Source organism: Emydura macquarii, unplaced genomic scaffold (assembly GCF_026122565.2).
Source record: "Emydura macquarii macquarii isolate MOO-44397 ecotype Brisbane River unplaced genomic scaffold, CSIRO-AGI_Emac_v2 contig_1254, whole genome shotgun sequence".
Classification (NCBI taxonomy): domain Eukaryota; kingdom Metazoa; phylum Chordata; order Testudines; family Chelidae; genus Emydura; species Emydura macquarii.
This window is the reverse complement of record NW_027131391.1, coordinates 447376-467809: the sequence shown is the minus strand read 5'-3', so window position 1 is coordinate 467809 and position 20434 is coordinate 447376. Positions and strand designations below refer to the sequence as shown.

Genomic DNA, 20434 nt, shown 5'->3' with positions numbered 1-20434 from the left:
ATGGACCACTGGTCTCATGTGCTGCCATAGGCAACTTCACTTAATAAGTAAGCTGCAGCATTCTGTACTAGCTTCAGTTTCTGAAAGGTCCCAAGGCATAGCCCCATATAGAGAGCATTGCAGCAACTGACCAATCATCAGGAATAAAACGAGCAGTAATCCTTCATATGACATCATCTTTATGCCAGAAGCCACATTATTACTGGTTTATCATACAAGAAGACTGAAGAAGCCTAGTGGTGCAACACCAAAAATTACCAATAATTTGTGCAAGCCAGCACTCAATGAAAAAAAAATTTCTCAATTATGGTTCTAATGTTAACATATTTTCTATATCACTATATCAGTCGATGATTAAAGTTTTTTTTTTTAAAGGAGTTGCACATTTTGTTGCTTCTGCAGACTGACCTCATTGCACACACGGGGGGATTCCTTGCATCCCTGCATTTTCCCCCGTGAACTCCTATATGCCACCGTCCCAACCCCATTTCAGGGTCTAATTGCAACCCTATTCCCTCTCTCATGCCAAGTGATCTGTATACCTCCCATTCTTCCCATGCCAGGAGCTGTGTGCACCTAAGCCCCCATTTCCTCCTTCCACCCCATATCAGAGTTGTCAGTTTTCCTCCCTCATGTCAGGGGATGTGAGCCCCTTACTTGCAAGCCTGCTCATTTCCCCCTTCTATCTCATACTAGAGTCCCTCATTCCCCCCAATTTCCAGGGGCTCTGAGTGCCTCCCCCATTCCCTTCTTCCCCTGGATGACAGGAACTGTGTGTGTACCCACTTATTCCACCTTCCTTCCACCTCCCCTTTTCTCCACCATGCAGCCCCATTTCTCCCTTTCACCACATACTAGGGGGTCCCCCATCCTAGGGGTTCTGTATGACTCCACATTTCCCTCATTCCAGGGACTGTGTACCCCTCAAATTTCCTCCATGACAGGGTCTCCCACTCTCTCCCACATACCAGGGGCTCTGTGTGCACCCCCAGCTCTACACCATTCTTATTCTCTCTTTCTTCTTTGCTTCTCCCTTTCAGGGAGTCAACATTTTGAAACTGTATCGGGAATTTGGGAAGAACTAAGAAGAGGGATGTTGCTATAAGAACATAGAAATAGCCATACTGGGTCACACCAATGGTCCATCTAGCCCAGTATCCTGTATTCCAACAGTGGCTAGTACCAGATGCTTTAGAGGGAATGAACAGAACAGAGCAATTATCGAGTGATCCATCTCCTATTGTCCAGTTCCAGCTTCTGGCAGTCAGAAATTTAGGGACTACCCAAAGCAGGGGTTGTGCACCTGACCACTTGGCTAATATCCATTGATGAACCTAGCCTCAATTAACTTATCTAATTCTCTTTTGAACACAGTTATCCTTTCAGCCTTCACAACATCCTTGGGCAATGAGTTCCACAGATAGACAGTAGACTGCTCCCCAACACATGGTGCTCATCTATGTGTCTGATAATTCTGTTCTTTACCATAGTTTCAATCAATCTACCTGGTACTGAAGTTAGTAATTACCAGGGTCGCCTCTGTCTTTTTTAAAAATTGGTGTTGCATTAGCTATCCTCCAGTCACCAGGTACAGAGGCTGAATTAAGCAATAGGTTACATGCCACAATTAGTAGTTCTATTTCATATCTGAGTTCCTTCAGAACTCTTGGGTGAATACTATCTGGTCGTGGTGACTTATTCCTGTTTAATTTATTAATTTGTTCCTAAACCTCCTCTCTACTGACACCTCAATCTCACACAATTCCTCAGATTTGTCACCTCAGTAGAATGGCTCATGTGTGGGAATCTCCCTCACATCCTCTGCAGTGAAGATTGATGCAAAAAATTCATTTAACTTTTCTGCAATGGCCTTGTCTTCTTGAAGTTCTCCTTTACCACCTCAATCATTCAGTGGCCCCATTGATTGTTTGTCAGGGTTCCTGCTTCTAATGTACTTTAAAAGATTGCTGCTGTTAATATTACTGTCTTTTCCAATTTGCTCTTCCAATTCTTTTTTGGCCTGCCTAATTATACTTTTACACTTGACTTGTCAGAGTTTGTGTGCCTTTCTATTTTCCTCAGTGGAATTTGACTTCCAACTTTTAGAGGATGTCTTTTTGCCTCTGACCGCCTCTTTTAGTCTGTTGTTTAGTCATGGTGGCATTTTTTTCTTACTATTTTTATTTTGTTTTGTTTGGGTATACATTTAGTTTGAGCTTTTATTATGGTGTTTTAAAATAGTTTCCATGCAGCTTGCAGGTATTTCACTCTTGTGACTGTTCCTTTATTTTCTGTGCAACTAGCTTCCTCATTTTTGTATAGTTCCCCTTTTTGAAGTTAAACACTATTGTGTTGGGATTCTTTGGTATCTTCCCCCTTACAAGGATATTAAATTTAATTACATTATGGTCGCTATTACTGAATGATTCAGTTATATTCACCTCTTGAACAAGATCCTGTGCTCCACTTAGGACTAAATCAAGAATTGCCTCTCCCCTTGTGGGTTCCAAGAAGCAGTCATTAATGGTTTCTAGAAATGTTATCTCTGCATCCCATCCTGAGGTAACATGCTCCCAATCAATATGGGGATAGTTGAAACCCCCCATTATTATTGGGCTTTCTAATTTTGTAGCCTTGCTAATCTCCTTGAGCATTTCACATCCTCATCCAATGATCGATAGTATCTTCCTATTGCTATGCTCTTATTATTCAAGCATGGAATATTTGTTCTTGGAGAGTCTATGGTACTGTTTGATTCATTTAAGATTTTTATTATATTTAACTCTGCGCTTTCTTTTACATATACTGTAGTTCCACTGCCCCTCCAGTATGACATACTCTATCATTCCTATATATTTTGTATGCTGGTATTACTGTATCCCACTGATTACCATCTTTGATGCCTATTATGTCAATACCCTCATTTAATACCAGGCACTCAAGTTCACCCATCTTAGTATTTAGATTTCTTGCATTTGTATACAAGCACTTATAAAATTTGTCAATATTTAGTTGTCTGCCTTCATGTGCTTTAACTGAATGGATTATTTTTCATTTGACTGTTTCTCTTCAATTCTTACCTATACTTTTAGCAATTTCTATCCTCTCTTCTTTACCAGGATATAGAGTATCCCCTTTAATAAATCCTCCCTTAGGGGATGTGTGTGTTTGAACAGCGCTCTTCTGCATCTGTTGGCTTTCCCCAAGCCCTTACTTTAAAAACTCCTCTATGATCTTTTTAATTTTACATGCCAGCAATCCGGTTCTTTTTTTGGTTTAGGTGGAGCCGATTCTTCTTGTATATGCTGTTCCTTTCCCAAAAGGTTTCCCAGTTCCTAATAAACCTAAATCCTTCCTACAATCACCATAGTCTCATCCACACATTGAGACCCTGCAGTTCTGTCTGTCTAACTGGCAGTACTTCAGAGAATGCTACTATGAAGGTCCTGGATTTTAATCTCTTACCTAGCAGCCTAAATTTAGCCTCCAGGACCTCTCTCCTACTCTTCCCTATGTCATTGGTACCTACATGTATCACAACCATCAACTCCTCCCCAACACTGCACATAAGTCTGTCTGGAGAAGAAAGAAGGTTAATGGCTGCCATCAATGAATTCTTTGGTCTATAGACATTTACAGAAGTGGTTTAAGATGCTAGCTCTGCTAATCAAGATGTCTGTGGCTCTGGCTGTACTCAGTTTCTCCCTTCTGGTTTTTTGATTTTCACAGAGATCAATAGGGTTCTGTCCTCTGAAGCCTAGACCATTTCTGAACTGTTGGAATTGATCAGCTGCAGTTTTGAAAAGTTATCACATTACATCCAAAGAGAGAAATACCATCTAGACACATGTAAGACCCCGCAAGGTCAATTAAAAATATGAACTCTTTATGTTTTATCTTGCAATACTCTGCACCCATGAGGCATCCTTAGTAAATCAAGAGTCTTATACAGACTTATACAAACTGTATTCAGACTAGTTGGCTATAATTAAATAAATTATAATTATAATTCTGAATGAGATATAATCAGCCTGATAAATCAGCACTTTGAACTTGGCCTCTGTAGATGATCTTCGCCTAGTCTCTCTAACTAATATGAATGGACTAATTTGCAAAGCTGAAACATTATCAAAATGTCTATCAAAAGCTAACAAAATATCCTCAGTTTGTATCATAAATAAGGATACAATTTTGGTCATGGAGGTCACAGATTCTGAGACTTTCTGGGACCTCCATGACTTTTGAGGCAGGGCCACCGCCCGAACAGCTAATCATTGGCCCGCTAGCCCCAAGGCTGCCGCCCAAACAGTTAACTGACATGCCAGCCCGCTGAAGCAGCGGGGCTGAAGCTGCTGCAAATCCCAGCAGCTGTTTTCCCCCAGAGTATTTTTAGTAACAGTCAGGGACAGGTTGCAGCTTTCATGAATTTTTGTTTATTGCCATGACCTGTACCTGACTGTTACTAAAAATACCCATGACAGGATCTTAATCATAAAGTAGTCAGGCATTTTAGCAATTTCAACATCTAATATTTCTTCCTCTCTTCAATAAGCAGGCAGGAAACTCACTCCTAAACTAATGTAGCCTGCTCACAAATAAGCCACATGGATGCACTGTACCCCATTTCAGCAGAGTCATGGTATACTAAGGGCAGAGTTTAGGAGATGATAATATTAATGTAGCTCTTCCCCCTAGAACCAAAAATTAAAAGAGAATAGACGCAATTGCCTGGAGGTTAGAACATATCAGAGGAGATTTATTGTCAATTTTCCTCATTATGAAAATTGTTTTACTTACTTGAGCCTCCTTTGTCTGTGTTTTGTGACTTTTGAAGGTACCTTCATGGTCATCCTCAATTGTGGAGCTGGCATTCAATGCTGCAATTCGGATCTAAGAATGAGAATCAAGAAACAGTTACATACATCAAATTCATATCTGGACCAATTCCTCATTTCACTCTTGCCACTAGAATTTTTATCATTTCTCTCTTTAGCTGCAAACCTCACAATAAAACCCATGTTGGCACTGCAAATGTAAGAAATAATTATTACTATTGCAATATATAATGGTTACTTTAATCACTACTAGCTGCAGAATATGACAAGAAAGTCAAAGGAAGCTCTTTTAAAGCCAGGGAAGGAAATTTAAACCATTCCTAGGAATCAGGGGGGCAGGAGAATGGACATATGGATTACAGTCAGGCTCCTCAATTTACCAGTCATGCCAAGGACAATTACTGCAAAGGCAATGTTCTAGCTGTGCCAACTAATACTCTATAGAGAGTGGCTAAGTCTTAGGATAAGAGAATATGGAAAATTGTTTTTGGTTTCTCACATCACACACACGAAAGGATTTCAGCAACATGTGGCACAGAGAATTCACTGCTCTCTCAGAGAGCTACACCACCAAGCTGTCTCATAAGCAACTTGTGCTGAACTATCATCTTACCATGTTCAGCAAGATTCAACGTTGTCTCCACTAGAGCCAGGTGGCAGGGCCAGTCACAAATAGGTCTGAAGATCAAACAAAGATTGCAATTATATTTACTACAAATGAAAAACATTATTAAAAACATATCATCATTATTTACCCATTTAATTGGAATTTTTTGTTAGCATCAAAGCACTTTACCACATAAACAAGAATTGATAATAATGATCTTAAAAACAATTGTAAATAAAATTCTAAAATAATTAAAATGAAAGGAAATTCAGTTGTTCCTTATTTCCTTTTTTGCTTTTAAGGCTTTAAATGATAGAAAAAAATGAATATTTGTAATGCATTATAACTATGGTACATTATTCAGCTGTAGATTTACATATACTGTAACAGTAATACTAAATGAAATCCCAACATTATGTATGATATTCATAAGTACAAAAATAACACATTAAATGAAAGTTAAGGCTGCAACATTAATCACTTAAATGTCAGAAAGTGATGAAGATAAAGTTGTCTCTGCAATGCCAGCTCTACCTCCTTATAGTGCATTACTATAGTCTAACAGCACCATCACATGCTATTTTTTTTAATTATGGAAAAAGCTCTGCTCTGAGAAGAGGACTGACTTCCTGCATCTGTATCAGCAGTATAAGGCCAGAATCCCTGTTCACAGATGCATTTCTGGGGCTAGAACCCAATGCCCTTCCCAAAGCAAGAGTCCGTGGAACAAGACAGAAATCAGGGGAAAAGTTGTCCTGAGGCTCAGTGTCAGAGGAGGTGGCCATCATGGCTTGCTTCAAAGCACATCCAATCGACCCACTGCTTAAAACAAGCTGGCAAGCCCTCTACAAAAGAGTTCCCCTACCGTTGCTAATTTTGATGAAGCTGAACCAGTGTAAGTATCAGTGAACCACCTTTTTTTTTTTTTTTTAAACTTTACCTATACAGAGTGTAGGTGGGCCAATGACAACACAGTGCCTCTGTCATCTCTCTTGCAAAAGCAGGACTTTAGTGCTACATACACATAGAGGTCTAACAAGTAAATATTCTGCAACAAAAAGAAGCTAAACTTCTATGACAAATACTTTTCCATTTTGAAAGCAGGGAGGTTAATATTCCAGGCAATTTTAGCATTCAGAGAAAGTTTGAAAACTGGTATTCACATTTAAAACCAAGGAGTTATTTTTCCTTTAAATTAAACCCATAATTTTTCATTCTATTAATTTCTTGAAGTATGATGCAAGTAATGGCAATAGAATGTGAAAGGATTTTGTACTTGATTAATTTTAAATTTTTACTGACATGAGACAAATCCCTCACATCAGCAGACATTCAAAAAATGACATGTGCACAGCAGGCTAAAAACAGTCTTTTACTTTGTAGTCCATATTAATAGCAAGGTAATTCCAGAATTAACCACAGCAGGAAGCAGTGGGAGTGCTGAACTATGAGCTGAATGAATTCAAACATTCTTGATGAGCACTTTCACATGTAAAGGAAGCATGTTTTTACTTTAATTTAACTAATTTGGAAATGGTCACATTTTGCTTGTTCACACACACTGATTTCCCTCCCCCCTGCCCAACTAAAACATCTGTCACTTGCATCCAAATTGCACAGACAACTGCATAATAATAAAGTATTTTACATCTTTGAAGCATTTCATAAACATTAGTTAACAAAACTTCAAAGTCCCTGCAAGACACATACATATTTTCCCCATTTTATGAATGGAGGAAACGTCAGGCACAGAGGGATTAAGAGCCTAATTTTCCGAAGTTACAGAACTCGAGCTGGGCAAAATTTTCAGTCTGAAATTACTTTTTGTCTCAAAATTTCCTTTACTTTTATTTTTAAATATTCAAAAACATTTTAAAATACTCAAAGCAAAATGTTTTGATTATGTCAAAACAAAATATTTTGTTTTACCCAAAAAATTTTGAGAGTTCTTTTTTAAAAACTTTTCAATTTGCTAAAAAATATTTAAAATTTTCATTTTAGGTCTGACCCTAAACAATTTTCCCCCCCAATTTTTTAAAATTACCAATGAACCAAAAATCCAATTTTCACCTAGATCTATATGAACATCCACAACCCCAAATTAAATTATCACCAGCTCTAAAAAATTAGGCTCAAAGGCCCCATTCAGTGAGATACTTAAAGTTGTGTGTATTTAAGTTTATTCATGCTTAAGTACCTGGCTAAATCAGGGCCATGGTGACTTGCTCAAGGACGGTCACACAGCAAGTCATTGGTATGTAGGGTGACCATATATCCTATTTTTGGACTGGACAGTCTCCATTTTAAGCTCTGTCCCAAATGGCCCAACTTTTTTGACAAAACTGGGCAATTGTCCATTTGCTCTTGTCATTTGATCATCAGTTGGCAAGACCAAATGTACAAGTGCCCAATTTTGCCAAAAAAGTGGGGCATGCCCCCTTGGGAGGGTACAGAGGAATATTCAGGGATTCAAGCAGTGACATGCCTTGTACCATTCTCCCTTTGGGAAATATGGTCACGCCACCCTATTGGTAAAAGCAGGATTAGAACTCAGTAGCTTGGCTGATATTGCACTGGACCAACCAACTCTATAAAGAAAAATATGTGGATGGCAACAATTTTAATTCTGCATTTTGCTCAAATAGAAACTATTTAATAAGGGTGAAGTTACTTTTAGCTCCAGTATAGTCAAATGATGACAGAGTGAGAGAAATAAAACAGAAAGCACACCGTTTTTGTACTGGCATGGCTATGTCAGTTAGGAGTATGATTTTTTTGTTTGACTGATACACTTATACAACTGGTACAACTCCTAATACGGACACAGTTATAGCAGTATAATGCCATATGGAAAAAAACTAAAGCATTTTTATATTTTTTGTATAACCATTTTTATTCAAGTATAACTGTAGCCACACAAATTGGGTTGTACTGCTTTAACTATACCAGGATATCTACTATACCAGTATAGTTAAAGCAGTACAACTTTTATGTGTAAGACAAACCCTTAGGCATCTGCAGACTTTATGTCTATGCAGATTCCTTCAAGTCTTCCAACTTAATAATCACATACAGGTACTGTAAACATAAATGTATTTGTTTCACACAGCTCCTTAGATTATTAAAATTGAAATAATTTCCAATTCTAATTTACTTGTTAACTATTTATGCTCCATTTTCATTTTGCATTGCTCTTGTGAGCTTCACAGCAGGTTCTCATTGCAGTTCTGTTTGGGTTTCACACACTATACGGGAATATTTGTTTAAAGACACCTGTTGTCAGTGGCATTTTTTAAAAAGTTGTAAAAATGTTTCTACTAGATTTAGGTTTTAGAAAAGTTAATTCTTCCAAAATTGGTAGTTTTTGACTATGCTAATAGGGATAATTTTCACAGTGTGTACAGAGCCATTTCTCAGAGCAGGGCTGTGAAGAACTAGCTGGAAAGGAAGGAGGTAGATATTGAAACGATGATGGGTAGATCTTTAACGGAGGGGGGGGGGGTCGGGTGAGAGAAAGATGTACGATTTCTTAACTTTCTGAAAGGGGCCCAGCTTTCAAGTATTAGGGAAACGCTGTTATAAAGGCTGCAAGAGCCCAACAGAATCTTCACAGGAGGCTCCATGCAGCCCTGGGCCCGTGAGACAACTGCAGACAACAGAGGGGCTGAATGGGGCCTCTCAGGTGCCCGCAGGCCCCCTCAGCGGAAACTGGGACGTCTGTGGGTTCTGGAACTAGAAAGCTCCCCATTTATCTGGGAACCTTTAACGTCTGCTTGGCCTGCGGAGACCGCTCCCCCAGCGCACCTCCTCCCCTAACAATGCTGATCTCCCTCACAGACGGGGCAGGGCTGCACCACACCTGCACTGGGCCCTCCGCTCCATCGCAGAGACGCCAGCCTGCACTTCCCACAGCTTCCCCGGGAGGGACCCCCACTCCTCATCCCTTTGTGTAGCCGCAGTGGTATTGCCCAGCCACCCTGCTCCGGGGTACCGTATGGCCCGGCCCGGCCCGGCCCGGCAGCCCGCCTAAAAAGGGAGGGGGGGGCGCCGCCAGGGTAGTCCGTTCCACATGGAAGGGGGAGCCTCACCTGCAGTCTCCACGGTAACCTCCTCCCAGGCCCCTAGAGCCCAGCAGGCCAATAAAACGACCTCTCATTGGCTGAACTACGGCTCCCCACCCAGCCAATGGAGATGCTGGATATAAAGAGCCCTGCTGCCTTAGGAGAGGGCCAGGCAGAGGGGGCTGCAGAGCACCTGCCCACAGTGACCCCTCTCGGGGGGGGGGCTGTGCCTCCCTGGGCGCCGTCAGGGTGGCCGTCGTGTCACTCCAGCGTCAGGGAGGGTGCCACGATGCTGTCACCACAGCACGTCTTTCACCGTCATGACCTCAGCCCTCAACAGCGCGCGCCGACGCCTTGAGCCGGTGTTGCTGCTGTCACGTGAGGTTTCGTCATCATTGCGTCCTTGGGTGTCTCGCGGTTCCATTGGCCCCTGGAATCGCCGTCCCAAGACGCGTCAGGCCCTCTCTCGTGACGTCGGGGTGAGTCCTTTCTTTGCCCACTGTCGGTCCGGCCCCGGCCCCGGCCCGGCGGTGCCAGTCAGAGCTCGGTATTCGATCAGTTACTGAGGTCTCCTCATTGGCTGTCGCCCCAGTGTCCTGAAGCAGCTCCACCCTGAAGCTTGCATGCTTAAGGTGATGGACCTCACCCCCTGCTGAAAATTAAGCACGGTTAATTGCTTTGTTGAATCAGGGCCCTGGTTTTGCTTGCACGTTGCTGACCAGTCCTTCAGGATCTCCTCTCCTGGCTTTTCTTCCTGCCCTCTTCTGTTTTCTGCCAGTGTCCATCAGGTTCCCATTGTTGATACCAATTTCATTTTTATATGCCATCTCTGTGATTGTACTGTGCATGTATTCAGCTACTGCCGTTTTGTACCTCTCTATTGCAGTGGTCTGTCCAGTCTTGTCTCTGGGTTGCCTTTCTGACATTTCTTCATGGATGTCCAGCTTCATCTGAAACTCAATTTTCTAAAACACTTAAGTTTTCTTCTTTCCTCCCAATCCTTCTCAACTGCCCTCCTTCTTTATATATTCACAGACAGCTACACAATCCTTCCTCTTTCCCCGGCCCATCATTCCAGTGTTTATTGTATGTTCTCACACCTTAAATGAAAATGAGCTGTTGAATCATTAACATTTTGGAGAAAGCCCCCATTTAAGAAAATAACAAAAATATTCTAACAAAGAGCAGAGAGTTTTTAAAAGTCACTAAAAATCCTTTTTATGTCTATTGTTCAGTTTTCACCATCTCTTGGTTCTTATGAAGTCATCATTGCTCTAGTTCTCTTGTCACCAAAAGTCTTCCAGCATAGACAGGACTCAATTTCTAATGTAGAAACAAGCCCAACACAAAACACCACCCGCCTCTGGCCTTTTTACATAATATAGAAGCAAAAAAGGGCACACATACTTTTATTCCCTCTACAGATCATGATAAAGAATATGTTTTAGGACCCATCTTCACTGCAATAGTTAGCTTGGGTTATGCACTTGAGTTATGTGCTTGAGTTACTTCACTTGAGCTAGCCTAGTTCAAGGCAAAGCATCTACACTGCAATATCATATTGGAGTTGCAGAGAATGATTGCATTCGCAGCAAAGAGTGATTGGTTTAGTATCAGATGAATTGTGTGGATTTGAGCTGTAGCTGCATCCCCACTGCATTAATAGCATGCACTTGAGCTTCAGCCTATTCCACTGATGGGCCAGCTAGCTCAAGTTTAAAGCACCACTTTAAGTCAAGGTAGAGATTTTTGTGTATGAACTAGAGTCAGGTTAGGGGTAACACATGAGTTATCTCAAGCTAAACACTGCAGTGAAGACAACCCCTTGCTCTATGTGTGTATAGTATTGTGCAGAGTTAGATCACTGTAAATGGGTTGTAATAATAAACATGATGCTTTGCTCTTACAGAATCATAGAAAATGTAGTGCTGGATGGGACCTCAAGGGTTATCTAATCCACCCTTCCCACACTAGGGTAGGACCAAGTATACCTAGACCATCACCTGACAGGAGTCTTAAAAACTTCCAGTGACAGGGATTGCACTATCTCCCCTTCCTAACCTATTCCAGATCTTAATTGCCCTTCTAGTTAGAAAGTTTTCCTAATATCTAATCTAAATCTCCCTTGCTGCAGATTACATTGATTACTTCTTGTCCTACCTTCAGTAGACATGAAGAACAATTGATCAATTTATCTCAGTCAAGTTAATTACAATCACTTTAACCAAAGTGAGGAATTTATCAAGTTACCCTGATGGTCACCAGAGGGCATATCATAACTTGTGCATTGCACTGAGCAACCTATAGTCAAATGTGTAACAACAGCTGAAACATACACATCAAAGCTTTAGTATTTTTTTGGTGCTGGATCTTTGATCTTTTTCAAAATGTGAACCTTCCCTAAAAGGCATTTTTATAGTTGTGTATCAAATATAGCCACTAAATGTAAATAAAGTGGTGATTTTACAGTAAAATGATCTGGTAAATGGTGATTAGAGAATGTAGGGAGACAGCTAGAGCAAGTAGAGGACTGGTACCAGGATGAAGAGACTCCATCAAGCAGATCATTGGACTACAGTGATCAGACGTTGTTACCATCTGATAGCTGTTTGCTGGTGAATGTGGAATAAACTGATGCTGTCAGTCCTGGTGGATGTGTCTACCAGGCATCCATGTTGCTCACCTGCAGTGGAACACAAAAACTGAAGGCATGGAGACTGAAATACCCTCTCAGTCGTGGGTTTGTGTTGAAGCATGCTGGCAGGATTATGTAGGAAAGCTAATAGGAACATGTATGTAAGGAGAAATTAACATTTTTCAGCAGTGTGGATTTGTTTTTTATTATTTAAATTAAACAGTTTAATTGCAAATGTGATTGTAGAACAGGCATTTGTTTACAATCTTCAGAAGGCTGAAGATAATGAGCAGTGGGTTAGTGCATTGGCCTGCCACCCATGTAGGTCTAGTTCAAACTGTGGCTTGTCATGAATTTAAAATCTTTTACTGTAGTCTCCCATTCTATGCTTATCACAGAAACATCTCAGGAATGGGCAGAGAAGACAGATCCGGAATAGCAGGGGTGTTTCAAGTCAAGTTTCAGATGCATTCACAGAGCTTGTATGGAGGAAGCTTTCACAGATTACATATATTGCTTTCTAACGTATATTATTAAAATCTAAGGAACCAAATCAGCCTGTAGCCATGCCACCTTGTGCTACAAGGAGATCTCCCAACCTGAGCGATATAAAGAATAGTTCCCCTGGTGTACAACATACACATATTTATATCAAAATCTTTGACTCTGGGTTTAAGAAAGCAGACTATCCTCACCACCAGCTATTTTATAAGCTGATTATTGGGGATGGGGTATTCACACACCTTAAAGCAATCTTCCCCCTTGGTGGTTTTTTTATTAATATTTATATCCTAATAGTGCCCAAAGGTCTTCGGCAGGATCAGGCCCCATTGTGCTGGGTGCTGTGTAAATACATACAGTCCTTGTCCCAAAGACTTGAGAATCTCGTAAGTTATTTTGGAGACTGTAAAATAAACTAGTCTTATTTAAGACATGCACACGTCAGTACAGAGATCTTGAACAATCCAATGAAGACCACTCACCTTTAGAAACAGTAGCCAATTCTTTGAAGTTCAAGGTTTGAAATATTTAGAAACTAAAAAGATCTTTTGCTGGGAGATGCTGGGGCTCAGATGTTTGGCAGGCAGCATACAAGGAAAGCTGGACAATTTGGGGGTCGTATTTGTGGGGAGCAGATCTTTAAACAATTCCTATTGAGACCTAGGCAGTTGGTACATTTGCTTTTCGTAGAGTAACAGATTTAAGCAAACGGACTGTTACAGCGTAAAAAATGATTATAGCTTCCTTTGGTTTCTCTATTCTCTGGTTGTGTAGTGATTTCAGTTTGTGGATTTAAGGGGCCTGCATGACCTCCCTATTCCAGTTTCCTCCTCAAGCCCAAAAACATTAATCTTCACTAAGAATGAAGGAGCTAATTGTCTCTTTCCCTAGCCAGCATGAACATAGAGAACATTCAGCACTAGTAGTTGTGGTGTAGAAGAGCCTACAGTGATTTATTGTACGAACCCATAACCGTTGCTCTGATCCCACCCCACCCCTATAGTTGCCAGAGCCAAATAACTGATAAAGGGGCTTAGGATGAGAAAAACAACTAGCCGCTGCCACTCACTCTGGTTTAATATTTTAACTGCTCTCTTACAAAAGATACAAAGTCCATGAGCGATGAAGCTCTCGGTAAGTTCCCTGCCCCAGCTCACATTTTGATTTTGCATTAATACAGATGTTTTGTCATTAATGTAATGTCACAGATATACTGGGGATGTGAAAGTGATCATCAACATCGCAAAGTCGCAGAGAAAGTCAGTGACTGGAGAAACCAAAGTACTGGTAGTTCAGGTACTTATCTGAACCTATGGAGACTCCTGCCAAACCCCAAGACTTTCCTCCCACAAACCTATTCCTCCTCAAAACACGACCTGCTCCCCCTTTATGTGTTGCCTGCTAGGGGGCAGAGAGCCCTCTGGCCTACAATCCCATCCAGGAGTTGGAACGAGCCCAAAAGTCATTCTCTTCTGCCATCTTCACATGGCAACCTCCCTCCCAAACTTTCCCCACTTTTAATCCCTCCATTTGGTATTCGCCTTCCTCTCCTTTGTCCACCTCTACACCTTAGGCAATGGACTGAAGCTGCTGCTGAGAGCTGGAGAACTTCTGTGGAGGCTGTTTCTGCTTGCTCTGTTTTATAGCAATGAGAGAGACACAAAGCCAGGAAGCAGCTAACAGGAGAAGCAATGAAGGAAATACCGCCTCTAAAAATGACTAGTGGTGGGAAGCCAACAAGGCCCAACCAGGGGAGCTGGGACACAGGGCAAAAAACAGACTGTTATCAGCTCCAAGGAGGGAAGTATTTTACAAACCAGAATTAAAGCTACATTTCTATAATATGAACATTGAGGTTACTTGTTTTTCTCTGATTGTCACAAAAGGGTTCACCTCCAATTTTTTGAGCCTCTCAAAAAATTCTGTCCCCCTGCCTGAAGACAGGGTGGTAATAGGGTCAGCTACAGCTTTAAGTGCAAGTCATATGCTCAGTGTTACACAATTGTTTAATTTATTATCCTAGTTTTAAAAGCGTTTAATTGAAGAGACCTCATGAGAAAAATAAACAGCTATCCAGGGCTGCCTACAGCTGTGTATCTATGCGTGTTTAGAAAGGGTAAGTGAGATACAAGGAGAAAGGGAAACAAAGTGAAAGTATGGTGAGTGTTTGTCAATTGTTTAGGTTAAAGTATTTTGAAACTAGTTTTATTGACCAGATAAACACACAAACCTGCACTTAGTGCATATTTTATTTAGAGGACAGTGATTTTGCAACAATGGAAGAAAGTTAGGCTGGATGTATAGTAACTAGTTTCAGATATTAATTTGTTTGGTTTTAATTATTTTTAATAACCTCATTGGTTTCAGTTATTTCTGAATGAATGACACTTTCAACTTGACACCCAAATTTGAGTGTGTAAAAAAAATTTACAAAACCTTATTGGAATAAAAAAGGATTCTGTGAACAATAAGAGGAAATTATTTTATTTTTAAATGTAATTATTCCCTTGCAATGCTGTCAACACAAAAAATAAACATTGTAGTAATGCATCAGAACAAGAAAATAAATGATGTAATCACCGACCATCAAAACACTTATGCACATGAGTAATCCCACTGAACTCAATGCAACTAATCATATGCCTAAACATTTGTAGGATTTGGACCTTAGAAAATGACTATAAATGAAAGTGACAAGTCTATCTTGTCATTATCTCATCTGAGTGAAATGCCAAAGTAAGAAAATCCCATAGATGATGAAAAGTAGGAGGGTTGAGGGTTTTTAAAAAAATAAAATATTGTGTATAATCAAATTATAAAGTGACCAACTAGAAGGTCCCCAATGGGAAAATTCCCTTACTGAGAGAACTGGACATTACAGCAGAAGTAACAAGGCTCTGGATTCAATAAGGAAAAAACAGGCACTGCAGGAAATCAGTTATGTGCAAATTCATCAGTTCCCCTTCACCACCCAGAGAACAGCACACTGAAAGAATTAGTCAAAGAAAAGGTGTTCTGATATGGCTCACTGTAGTGAGAGTGTTGAGGAAAAGCACAGTGGACAAGAAGACAAGTTACAGGAATTGAAATTAATTACCAAAACAATTTCCTGGGCTCCATGTCCTAAGGTAGGGTATGATTCTGTAATAAGTAACCCTCTCCCAGACAAACCCCAATGCACAATGTTTACATGGATGTTAAACTACAGGAGTCTGTTGAATGAAGGAAATCCCATGGGAACACCCACCTGTGCAAGCAAATGATCCTAGGGGAGTAGAGCTCAGAGCAGATTTGAGAGGAGTGCTAGCCCAGCCATCCCATACAAATTTAAAGATTCTTCCCTCAGACCGATATTCTTTCTTCCCAGAAAGGAGGGGAAGAGGGTCAGAATGGAAGAAATGTTCACAGAAGTGAAAGATCTCAGGTCCCTTTGGCTCTATCTGCAGGGTCAGTGAATTAGGCTAAGTACTGTGTGTTAGTTTAGTGCCAGACTAATGAGCAACATTTAGCGACTTCTAGAATAGGAGAGTTGACGGTAACATGATCCCAATCAGCATTCTATCTGGTGGTGAAAATAAGCCCGTAAGCTCTTAAACTATGGGCTACCAGAACAGAAAGAATTTCACAAGAAAGAGAAGAGGTTAGGAGAAAAGAAGGCACATGACAGGATCTGTTTTTCTCTTGCAAAGTAGCCCTCAGGCTGAAAAAAACTGGAGAATTTCTGCAGTCAGTAATCAATGATGCCAGTCACCCAACAGAAATAAGCAAGAACTGTTTGTTGCTAAAGGAAAAGGCTACAGAACTTGGATTAACTGGATCCAAATAAGAAAGGCCATCGCAAGGCTGCTGATGACAAAGTAGGAACTCCCCACCACAAAAAGCTCACAATGATTCAAGTTTTGTTTGAGATCATAGGTAACTGCAGAGTCTCTGGGCCGCGCAAGAGGACTGTGAGACAAAGACAGCCAGTTGTGACTGTCAGACTAGTTTGGCTGGTGAGTGGGGATTTTGAGCTGTGCATGCACAGAAAGCAAAAACAGAAGAGAACTACATGAGTGAAGGTGCAGGATGCAGATCAGATCTTGAGTGGAAACAAACAGGTGGAGCTGGACATCCTTGGGTTGTGCCCTCCACAGGGGTTTGTTGTTAATGGGTTTCTTCAAGGGATCATAAAAAAGTCATGACCGTTCCATTCTTGCCAATCTGCCAAGGTTCCAGTGGATAAAAACGAATAAGAATCCTGTGTGTGTGGAAGAGGAGAGAACATAGGAGGAAAGGAAAGGTTATTATTTTATAATGGAACATTATCTCCAGTAAGTTCTCTCAACAACCTGGAAACACACCACTAAACTGTGGGAGTGTATCATTCGTACCCTGACCTGATGGCTACCTAGTGGACACTTACAGCAGGCCTGGTGCTGGACACCGGGTCAAGTGAGGCTGCCTACAGGGAGCTGGAAGGTGGCCACTTTCACTCAGGCGCCTCACTGGCGGCGAGTTCCCGGGACTTGGCCGCCATCCACTAGATAGTAGAAAGTATTCAAAGTCGTAAACAAGATAGTTGTGTAAGCTAAGAAGCTACCAGTAATATGTAAGCTGTTCCCGTGTGAAGTAGGTAAAATCATATAATAGCCAATCAGCAATTGTGTGACCATTGTATGCAAAGATGATAAAAAGGTATATAAGCTAGAAAACAAGATGAAATAAACAATTCTGCTTGCAATCATATTGGTTGTTGTGCTTTATCCGTCCCGCATCCTCTGCCATCAGCAGTGGAATCCTCCCTCGTCCTCTGCTATCAGCATTGGAACCCAACACTAAACACATCTCAGTGGTCCAAACTTAAAGGGCCTGAATGTCATAGAAGCAGGCTTTAATATGGACCAACGTCTGAGTGCATTCTAAAGTCCTGTCCACACCTGCCAGAAAGTTAAACTGTTAACTATCTATTTATCCAAGGTACTTATATGTTAATTCCCATTGCTGTAGTAGCTGAGCCCATGCTAATCCCAATACAGAGAAGAGCAAGCTGCACTGGGGTTTGCATTGATTATGTTAAATGGGTTACTCATGTTCAGAATAGAGTAAGCTCCAGTCAGTTCAGTCAGTGCAAAGCCCTGCATGCCCTTATCTATGCTTGTAGCTCCACCAGGGTCAGCACTGGTTCAGCTACAGAGTGCTGAATTTAGAGCTATTCTTAGAAGTAGAAAAGACCTTAATCACATGGAAAACAGGCATTCACTGTCTTTTCATTTCAGGCATCTGCCCTATTTGTTTTCTGTACTCCCGTTAGCTGATACACATTGTTATTTTCAAACCACCATCCACATCCACCAAGCTTTTGTTTACCAGTTTTACTGCCTAGGAGACAAAACCATAGGAGCAGCATGATTCCAGGAGCAGTCAGTTAGGCAACCGGCCTAGAACCTAGTTAATATTTCTCTCGTATTCGGTGGTATTTCTGTATGACTTTTTTAAAAATTAACTTCTGCTGGTCATAAATAACTAAATACAGACAATTTCTCCCTCATATAAACACAAAGGGAAAAATGAAAGACTTCTCTCCCCATAGCTGTGAAATGGAGTGAGTTTTTCCCTCTCTACTATTATTGGAGTAATGGGAGAACAAGAAAAGTCCAGAGAAAACAGACTGACAAATCCACCTGAAAGGCAAACTGAGCCACGTGCTACATCCTTGCACAGACGGGCCATGGTGGGCATGACTGGCCTTTTGTTTAAATAGAAAAAAAAAATTGTTTTTAATTTAAACCCTTGCTCATGAGCCACCAGGTTCTCTCTGATCCCATCATTACACCGGTAGATTTGGGGGTAACTCTGCTACTGGTGCCCCTCTGCTTTGACTACACCTGAGATTCTATCCCTCATTCCCATAATTATGCTCAACCTCAGAAAGCCAGAAAGGGAGCAAGGAAGAAGAGGCCCCAGTCTGATGAGTGCCAGAAGTTACTGCTAGGGTGGGGGGTAATCAGGAGGAGAGAAGCCGTCCCTGCCAAGGCCTCTTACAAACTTCCCTCGCTTGTGCTTAAACATGGGCCTTGATTAGGGAAGCTCCACACAGCACTGAGCTGGATCTCACGGGACGCTGTATGAAACGCCCCTCGACCTGCCGCATACATCTCCCACCCCCTCCCCCTCCGCCCTGCGCTGCACTCACCTCTCCGCACCCAGCCCGAGCTCCTTGGTGAGGAACTCGAAGAACTTGGCGCTGTGGCCCCTGTTCTGCTCCGCGGTTCCCACCACCGCGATGGACGAGACCAGCAGCTGAGCGCAGGGCGCTGCGGAGCCGCCGACCACCATGGGCAAGCCGCTCTTCACCGTGACGTTTATCCTCTGCCAGGCCGGGCACAGGCGCACCCAGACGGGAGGGAGGGAAGGAGAGAACAGACATGAGCAGCGTGCAGGAGCTCGGAGCTGGTCCCCTGGGCCAGCCACCCCCATGCCCCCTAGCGGAATCCTGCCTTCCCATGATCCTCCTATGGGGGGCCCTGGACCAGCCCTTCCCACACCAGGACCCCCGCCCCTCTAGCCCATACCCCCTGCCACGGGGCTGCGGGGCCGGCGGCTTCCCAAGGGGAGCTGACTGCAGAGGCGCGCCCAGCAGCCAGACCGGGCCTCTGGGTCGTGCGCGCCGGTGCAGGCGACTCACCTCCTCTGGCTTGCTCAGGATGGCCGCAGCGGCCGAGCACAGCTTGCCGGCCAAGCCCTGGGGCAGCTGGGCGGCCGGGAGGCTGGTCTCCAAGTCCAGGAACGGCATGGCCGAGGCGAGCACTACGGAGAGCGGCTGCTGAGACGGGAGCCGAGCCGAGCCGAGCCTCCCCCGCTGGCGGCTGCGGGCTGCTGCTGTAGGCCAGCCGCGGCCACGGGGTGGGGAGCGAGCGCCTGGGCTTGCGATTGGCCGAGTTTGGAGACACCCTCCCTTCCCTCCCACGTCCCACCTGGAGCCCCTAGTTCCCTGCCTGCGGCAGCGTCCAGTCTCCGGGTCGCGTCAGAGCAGCCGGACCGACGCTCGTTCCCTCTCACGGTGGCTATGGAGGTGTGGGTGGGAGATTTGCTCTGCTCGCCTGGCCCTGCATGAACACATTGCCACAGCCACGGATGTCCCAGGTTTCACGGTGATGCTGACTAGTACACAGGGCTGGTCCTGCCACAGGTCAGGATACGCAATTCTGGAGCATCAGTCATCTGGAGCCTTCAAAGCTAGATGTCCTGGTTACCAGATCTCACATTAAAATAGAATAGAATGGATTCGGTGCCCGGGTTTTCATTAGATTTATGTCCACATGGCAGAGAAATCTGGTTGTGCCGGGGCAGGGGGATGGAGTAAGCCAAAAGGAAACCCTTCATTCTTGTAATTTCCTGTGGCAGGCATAGGTGCTGGAACTAGGGGTGCTGGAGGTGCTGCCCTTTGGCCTGAAGTGGCTTCCATCACATACAGGGTTTACAGTTGGTTCAGGGGCTCTCAGTACCTCCACTATAAAAATTGTTCCAAGACCACTGGTACTATTTGGGACAATACTGGTGAGGGGATGGAACATCATAAAATACTTAGGCCTTGTCTACACTAAATTCTTGACATAAAGCATAACCACAAGGGTACAAACCATTGATCACACCCTATCATGTGGCAGAGTACTTGTAATAATATGCATGTGACTGTCTGAATGCAACTTATTGTGATACTTAATTTCTCTTGTTGGCAGCCTTTTTTGTACTGCTTTACCTTCCCTGAAGATTGGAAATTATTTCTACCCTTTGTTGTGGAGGGGTTCATGTG

At 42.6% G+C, this 20434-nt stretch overlaps 2 protein-coding genes across 4 annotated transcripts in view; both read right to left on the bottom strand.

Annotated features, from left to right (window-relative positions):
- CABIN1 (calcineurin binding protein 1) overlaps window positions 1–9710 on the bottom strand; it is a 202166-nt gene extending 192456 nt beyond the window's left edge. For 2 of the 3 annotated variants that reach the window (XM_067549978.1, XM_067549980.1), the window contains exons 1-3: window positions 9531–9709; window positions 5449–5513; window positions 4798–4890 (exon numbers count right to left, since the gene is read on the bottom strand). In XM_067549978.1, the coding sequence (XP_067406079.1) occupies window positions 4798–4890; window positions 5449–5451 (96 nt within the window). In that variant the 5' untranslated portion in view covers window positions 5452–5513; window positions 9531–9709. Of the gene's footprint in view, window positions 1–4797; window positions 4891–5448; window positions 5514–9530 lie in introns of all 3 variants that reach the window. The other variant, XM_067549979.1, reaches the window with a different exon arrangement.
- A 5397-nt stretch (window positions 9711–15107) lies between these two features.
- On the bottom strand, window positions 15108–19474 carry LOC137154384 (D-dopachrome decarboxylase-like). The gene is made up of 3 exons (XM_067549977.1): window positions 19307–19474; window positions 18815–18990; window positions 15108–16879 (listed from the first exon to the last, which is right to left on the bottom strand). Exons 1-3 carry the CDS (start codon window positions 19412–19414, stop codon window positions 16807–16809), a joined length of 357 nt encoding a protein of 118 aa, XP_067406078.1. The 5' UTR covers window positions 19415–19474; the 3' UTR covers window positions 15108–16806.
- Between the last annotated feature and the right edge of the window lie 960 nt (window positions 19475–20434).

Coding starts and splice junctions, on each gene's coding strand:
- LOC137154384 (XM_067549977.1), bottom strand. CDS start 19,414: ATGCCGTTCCTGGACTTGGAGACCAGCCTCCCGGCCGCCCAGCTGCCC. Junction 18,991..19,306: donor TCCTGAGCAAGCCAGAGGAG/GTGAGTCGCCTG, acceptor CCGGCCTGGCAG/AGGATAAACGTCACGGTGAA. Junction 16,880..18,814: donor CTCGGGCTGGGTGCGGAGAG/GTGAGTGCAGCG, acceptor CCACACACACAG/GATTCTTATTCGTTTTTATC.